Below are 7,964 nucleotides of genomic sequence, written 5' to 3'. Positions count from 1 at the left end.
TAGAAGACAATATTTTTTATTAAAACCATAAAGCTGAATATACAATGCAGTATGACTGTTATCTCAGTTCAACTTGGATAAGAATGTACACGAATGATGATCAAATCTGACCTTAAATCACATTATTACTGCGAGTCACAATGTAGAAATAGGATGTTTTCTTTGAGAAACCATGATTAAATTAGTAAGTTAATATTTTGGCTTCAACCAACAAACACCAGGTTAGTGTTCACTGTTGTTAAAATATTTAAATAGATGGACACGTCAAAGTATATAATATTCTTATATACATGTACCTTGACATTTTCTGAAATAATATCTTATTCAATATTCACATACCAGACATTATGATATCATGTGCTTTAAGCAGAGAAAAGGCCAGAAGTCCTTTGACAGTTGATTCAGTTTTTTTTCCAGTTCAGTTCATAGAGGTAAACCAAGGTAACAGCAGCATTCTGATAACTGACGTCACGCTGCTTACTTAGCGAGTACCGTCTCCTCCTGATCGGGCTCACACGGACGCTCGAACCCAGGACATCTGCTTCGCTAGCACACGTGACCGCCCTCCCGAAGCGTCTTACCAGTCGGCGCCATCGAAGCGTTAACAACTCGGCTGCACAAGTGGTGACACTCCAGGCTGAGGAGTAAGTTTCCCACATCCCCCATGTGCTACACTCTCACCATACAACCTTTATCCTGCTGATACTACACACACGTTCTCTTAATAAACAACCTTTATCCTGCTGATACTACACACACGTCCTCTTAATAAACAACCTATATCCTGCTGATACTACACACACGTTCTCTTAATAAACAACCTTTATCCTGCTGATACTACACACACGTCCTCTTAATAAACAACCTTTATCCTGCTGATACTACACACACGTTCTCTTAATAAACAACCTTTATCCTGCTGATACTACACACACGTTCTCTTAATAAACAACCTTTATCCTGCTGATACTACACACATGTTCTCTCACCATACAACCTTTATCCTGCTGATACTACACACACGTTCTCTTAATAAACAACCTTTATCCTGCTGATACTACACACACGTTCTCTTAATAAACCAACACAAGGGGATATGTTTGTGCCTTATATCTCATTATAAAATATAGTCCCGGACTGCATCTCATGTCTTGAAAGGCTTGGACTGAGTACTGAGACACAGCCAGTATTGGACTGAGTACTGAGACTCAGCCAGTATTGGACTGAGTACTGAGACTCAGCCAGTATTGGACTGAGTACTGAGATGCAGCCAGTATTGGACTGAGTACTGAGACGCAGCCCTGTAACTTCATGTCAGCTGGGGCTTGTTGCCATGACAACAGTGGTTCTGTTTCCATGTGAAGGTCAAGAGGTGAAGTTGTTGTACACTCGTACCATAGACGTCGTCGCTGACCCACGGCCCGACCCCCTTACATCTTGTGGAAACATTCCTTAGCATTGGTCCACACTTGAATGCCCTATACAGACAGAGGAGAACATAAAACACAGAAATTGAATTAGGTCCTAACAACATTGGCCTTTGACTTTAACAAGTGGGTTGTGTTCAGTAGGGCACACCGTTGCAACGCGTTTTGAAACAAAAGTCTCTCATTGGACAAGTCCAGGTAGTCCCTCTCTCTTTCAGTCGGTGTTCTTCAGTTTTGTGCCTAATGAACACAACTCTGAGAGTGGTATTTAAAGCAACACGAAAATTACAGTTTCTTATTGGACAAGTCCAGGTAGTCCCTCTGTCTTTGAGTCAGTTTTTGTCTGTTTGGTGCCCAATGAAAATAACCCTCATAGATACTAGGAGCATTTCCAGACTTCCACCGGAGTGTGACACACCTTCTTACACATGCTGATCTGCATGACGGCGTAGCCAATCAGAGCCTCCCTCAGATCCCTGTCCTTCTGCTCCTTGAAGCGCTGCATGTCCACCCACGCACCCTTCACATACTCCCTGCACACACACACACACACACACACACACACACACACAGATTATATTACATACTTTATCAATGAGTTGTTTTCAGCATGTGGTCTATCTAGGTATTACTGCATGGTTTAACATGAGGGACTCACTCGCACTCCACTGTTTTCTCTGTGACCGTCTCCTCTCCCTGGACGATCTGCTCCTCTAGTAGGCTGAGTTTAGCCTCCCTCTGCTCTGGTGTCTCCTGACCAAACAGCTTGTTGGTCATTCCTTTGAAGGAGAACGTCCGTACCATCTGAGGATGGACAGACAGACAGAGAATGGAGGGGCATTACTAGCCTGGTGGTCTAGTCTGTTCAAGAAGTACACTAAAATTACAGATTCTCTCCTATGCTTTTCAATGAGGAAAATGTGGAATTGGAATTTGATTTACTTTCTGAATTGAAATGGAATTGACCCCAGGCCTGCTGGTGGTCCAGTCTGTTGATGCTTCGGCTTCTCTGTGTTTTTTGTCATGACAAACATGCATGGCATGCAATAGAAGAGTTGGCTACAGTAGAGCCTGGGACTACAGTAGAGCCTGGGACTAGAGTAGAGCCTGGGACTACAGTAGAGCCTGGGACTACAGTAGAGTCTGGGACTACAGTAGAGCCTGGGACTACAGTAGTACCTGGGACTACAGTAGTGCCTGGAACTACAGTAGAGCCTGGGACTACAGTAGAGTCTGGGACTACAGTAGAGCCTGGGACTACAGTAGAGCCTTGAACTACAGTAGAGCCTGGAACTACAGTAGAGCCTGGGACTACAGTAAAGTCTGGGACTACAGTAGAGCCTGGGACTACAGTAGTACCTGGGACATGTCCTTGTATAGGGGGGTGTGAAGAAGACATGAAGTCAAAGATGGGACCAGGCTAGGGCTTTACATGTCCTTATATAGAAGGGTTTGAAAAATACATGTAGTCAAAGATTCTGAGAGGACTTGACAAACAAGACCTCTTGGGCCTTGCCAACGCTCTTGAGACCTATACTGTACCAATATTGGAAAGACAAGAGCTTGCCTCTTACAAGAGATCACCATCTCAGTTGGAGTCCCCTAGTTTTCCTATACCAGGATACAAACAGTAGATAAACTAGACCTACGCCTAAACCTATGGCTTTCTTCATTGCCCCTGAGGGTATCGATAAAGTTGTATTGAATTGAATACCCCAGTGGCCAGCTCCTCCCGTTGCTGCTTCTTGGAGATGAGGTCTGAGGAGGCCGTCTCCAGCTCATACTGGGTCAGCTCGTGTTTCCTACACACAGCCCTGTAGGAAACAGACAGTAGTAGCTTTACAGGAGGCTCATACAATGTCACAACACCATACAGCATTACTTCCTGGGACACAAGTTGTACCAGGCCCGTTTAGAGGAGATATTTTTACACTGTCAGAACCTTCTACTTGGTGCATCACCCTCTTTACCGGACTAAGGGGACAGGGTTCTGGAATCCCTTTATAAAATATGATTCATTGGTTGGTTGATTCACTGATTGATTAGCCATAATGTGCAATAGGACCAACCTTAAGGCTTCAGCATAGAAAAGGTATTCCTTCAGTTGGTCTGCGTAGTGCTCCTCTTCCTCCAACATATCATCTACTGAGGCAGCATAGCTGTGGACAAAATCACAGATTTTATTAGCCAGTTAAACAAATATATACTTATTTTCATTGTAGTTCCTAAATTGTTTGACGTGTGCACTCTGCATTAGAATACCAGGCTGATTTTATTTGCCAGTTAAAAAATATATAATTATTTCCATTTTGTTCCCTAATTTCCATTGTGGTTCCTAAATTGCAGGTTGTGTGCAATCTACATTAGAATAGCAGGCTCAGCACAGGTTAGATACAAAAGTTGTTGGCGGATGGAGAGTACTCACGCATCCATATGGTGTCCTGCACTCTGTAGACCATCTCCCATCTCCTTCTCTAAGGCACTCCACTCACTGCCACACAAACAGTCAGATCAGTCAGACCGTCTCCCATCTCCTTATCTAAGGCACTCCACTAACTGCCACACAAACAGTCAGATCAGTCAGATAGTCCCACAACAATATCATATAACATGTTTTATTGTTAGGGTGAAGTGCCTTGCTCAAGTGCACATCGGCAGATTTTTCACCTACACGGCTCGGTTGCTGGCCCAACACTCTTAACCGCTAGGCTACCTGCTGACTAGTGCTCTTACCTGAATACTCTTCCGTAGTTCCCATGGACTTTGTATACGCCGTAGAGCCTGTCTGCTACTCTCTGGAGAATGAAACGTGAGTTGTTAAATGTGTAACAAGAGGTGAGCGCTAAATAAAAGAAGATGTTGTTCCAAAGATATAACTTTAGACCAATGAGAGGAGCAGAGTGACTGTGGATCTAAAGCATCTGATGAATGGTATATTATTATATGACTTACTGCTCTGACTCTGAGCAGCTGGGAGGTGAGAGACTGAAGCTCATCGCTGTAGTGTTTCATCTCTGTGAACCGCCTAGATAGAGGAAGACAAATGTCAACCTTAAAATACCTTTACACAACTTCACCATTACACGACTTCAAATATACACGACTTCAAATGTACACGACTTCAAATATACTCGACTTCAAATGTACACGACTAACTTTACACCACTTTAACTTAACTCAACTTTAAGTCAAATGTCTGTAATACATGTATAATGCCACTAGGTGTCTGACAACTCCTGGTTGTAAATGGGAAGGGTTGATTTACTTGTCAGGGTTCTTCACCCTGAAAGTTGCGCTCAGAGCTTTAATCCTGGAGTCTGCCTAGAAAAAACAAACACAATTGAATTAGAATGCGATTATAAACCAAACACAACCAAGGTGTACCACTGGGTGGATCCAAATAGATTTAATATGGTTTTTATTTGATTTTATTTGGAACACCATTAGCGGTTGCACATCCAGCAGCTACTCTTCCTGGGGTCCACACAGAACATGATGTAATACAGAACATGATGTAACACAGAACATGATGTAATACAGAACATGATGTAACACAGAACATGATGTAATACAGAACATGATGTAACACAGAACATGATGTAATACAGAACATGATGTAACACAGAACATGATGTAATACAGAACATGATGTAACACAGAACATGATGTAATACAGAACATGATGTAACACAGAACATGATGTAATACAGAACATGATGTAACACAGAACATGATGTAACACAGAACATGATGTAACAGAACAGTAACACAGAACATGATGTAAACATGAGAACATGATGTAACACAGAACATGATGTAATACAGAACATGATGTAATACAGAACATGATGTAACACAGAACATGATGTAATACAGAACATGATGTAATACAGAACATGATGTAACACAGAACATGATGTAACACAGAACATGATGTAACACAGAACATGATGTAACACAGAACATGATGTAATACAGAACATGATGTAATACAGAACATGATGTAACACAGAACATGATGTAATACAGAACATGATGTAACACAGAACATGATGTAATACAGAACATGATGTAACACAGAACATGATGTAACACAGAACATGATGTAATACAGAACATGATGTAACACAGAACATGATGTAATACAGAACATCAATAGACGGGAACAGCTCAAGGACACAACCCCTTTAATAAGTGGTAGTAACTGAGTAAAGATCATATAGGGGTAAAAGATAGACATTCATGAAGTAAAAAATTCCTCTGAGGTACCTTGGCTTGGAACCCTGTCTCATACACCACCTCCTTCCACCTGTGTTCCTGGGAGAGGAGGAGAGTCAATTAAACGTTTTTTAAAAAGTAGAGTACAAATAAATAAATACAAATGTATGTTGAATCTCTCCAAAACATTCCAATACAACGTCAACGTGATGGAGTGAGCTGATAGGCTATCGTACCTCAGTCAGGAAGTGGTATAGGATTTTGTCATTGGACAGAACCGAATGGGAGGCCACGCGAAGTAGAAAGTTCTCCAGACCAACCCTGCGCCTCTCTACAAAGTCTGGGTCCATGTTGTCTGCAGACAGCTTGTGCCAAACAAACTCTGCCTGTAGAAATCAGACGAGGGTTATTACACAAAGATATGCATATATATATATTATAATGTGTTATATTCAATTAAATTCTGTGGGTATTAAGGCCCAAACACTGCAGTGTGGTGCTTGGGACTACTAGGTATAGATGTGGCCAGCAGGTTTGAATTTAGCTTACCCTCTTCTCTGGCAAAGGCGGCACCACGATAAATGGATAGGTGACTAACAAATAGTTCCGGAGGATCTCAAACTCACTGTATCTCCTCCAGAGAGAGTCTGGGGCTGGGTTATGGCCTTCTGTTATTGCATCTATGGGTCTGAAAGAGGAAACACCAACATCTAGGTCAGATCAGATTAACCAGAAGGATCTGAATCCCTCTTATTTTACACATTCAGAAAAATCCATGTTCAAGAGCGTCATTGTACCGAGAACATGTTTTCATGTGGGAACAAGGTTATTTTTCACATATGCTTCATTTTCAAACGGGGTCCCACTCTCTCACCGAGTTTCTATGAGGTACACTGTGAATATCTCTTGCATGTTCACTGTATTTTTCCCAGTTCTTTTCTCTGCCTCGGCCACACTGATCTCCATTCTCCGCAGCAGAGTGGATCCTTCCTCCACCATCTGTACAAACAGAGTGCATGGGAGAAATAGGCAGTGGTTAGTGAACAGAGTTAGAGCAGTTTCCCAAACTCGGTCCTGGGGCCCCACATGGGTGCACGTTTTGGTTTTTGCCCTAGCTCTAAAAGCTGATTCAAATAATTAAATGTGGATGATGAATTGGTTGGACCTAGTTTGGGAAACTCTGCTCTAGAGGACTGAATATGAATAGAACAGAATATCAATAGATTTAGATTGTTCCTATCCTTTGCCAATCATTGGACCTATTTGGAAATGTTCTAGTAATAAACACATACGTGTCTATAGACGTCCATGTGTCATAATACAGTGACGTCATTCTCTGAATGCTGCGAGTGGACCAATAACGTGCCGAACAGCTACTGGCCACGTAACACAGATCAGATATGGTTTTATTTTGGATAGATAGGTCTTTCAATCTTCAAAACACTCATATCGTGTGCAATATTGTTACAAACAAGGTTATATTGTAGCCAACAGCAGCGCGTAGTTACAATGTATCGCGTGTATCGCGCCTGATGTCCCGACTGCTACATCTGTTCTATTTCTGGATGCATCCATCCAGTCCTTTGCCGTGGACAAAGGACAATAGTTCGTTCGCAAAGAGACAATTTACAAACACAGACAAAACATATAAATTATTGCGTTTACTACCGTGTTATTCTTGTTATTCTCCAACTCTGTGTTGGTAAATTCATCTCCTCCAATCGGCGCTGACTCTTTATTTCCAGCATCCGCCATCCTTCTTTCCAGCTGTGTTATGCAAACAAGAGAAAGCGATTCATGCGATTTTATATCTTTCAAAATAAGAGTCCTGCCCTGTAAACTGTAGAAGATCAGAATCACCTTTAACCGCAAAATACATTTTGTATATAAAGGAATTTGACTTGGTGAAATGGTGCTGCCACAATAAACAGAATTTCCAGGCAGAAGGTAAACCTGATATACAGACAACATACTGTATGTAGAAGAACTGATAAACAGGATACAGACAACATACTGTATGTAGAAGCGGAGCTGCTAAAAGGATACAGACAACATACTGTATGTAGAAGCAGAGCTGATAAACAGGTTACAGACAACATACTGTATGTAGAAGCAGAGCTGATAAACAGGATACAGACAACATACTGTACGTAGAAGCAGAGCTGATAAAAGGATACAGACAACATACTGTATGTAGAGGCAGAGCTGATAAACAGGATACAGACAACATACTGTATGTAGAAGCAGAGCTGATAAACAGGATACAGACAACATACTGTATGTAGAAGCAGAGCTGATAAACAGGATACAGACAACATA

The 7,964-nt window shown here is 41.7% G+C and overlaps 1 protein-coding gene across 1 annotated transcript; it reads right to left on the bottom strand.

Moving 5' to 3' along the window:
* Window positions 1-7,441, bottom strand: LOC112253629 (sorting nexin-4-like). The gene is made up of 14 exons (XM_042325098.1): window positions 7,314-7,441; window positions 6,520-6,644; window positions 6,195-6,333; window positions 5,882-6,031; window positions 5,697-5,744; window positions 4,693-4,748; window positions 4,380-4,452; window positions 4,161-4,222; window positions 3,853-3,918; window positions 3,497-3,586; window positions 3,142-3,241; window positions 2,086-2,231; window positions 1,846-1,960; window positions 1-1,478 (listed from the first exon to the last, which is right to left on the bottom strand). The coding sequence occupies exons 1-14, from the start codon at window positions 7,398-7,400 to the stop codon at window positions 1,431-1,433; spliced, it is 1,305 nt and encodes a 434-aa protein (XP_042181032.1). The 5' UTR covers window positions 7,401-7,441; the 3' UTR covers window positions 1-1,430.
* Window positions 7,442-7,964: the final 523 nt, after the last annotated feature.

The sequence above is a fragment of the Oncorhynchus tshawytscha genome, linkage group LG08 (genome assembly GCF_018296145.1).
Source record: "Oncorhynchus tshawytscha isolate Ot180627B linkage group LG08, Otsh_v2.0, whole genome shotgun sequence".
Classification (NCBI taxonomy): Eukaryota; Metazoa; Chordata; class Actinopteri; order Salmoniformes; family Salmonidae; genus Oncorhynchus; species Oncorhynchus tshawytscha.
The sequence above is the reverse complement of the archived record's forward strand: the minus strand, read 5'-3'. Positions and strand labels throughout refer to the sequence as shown.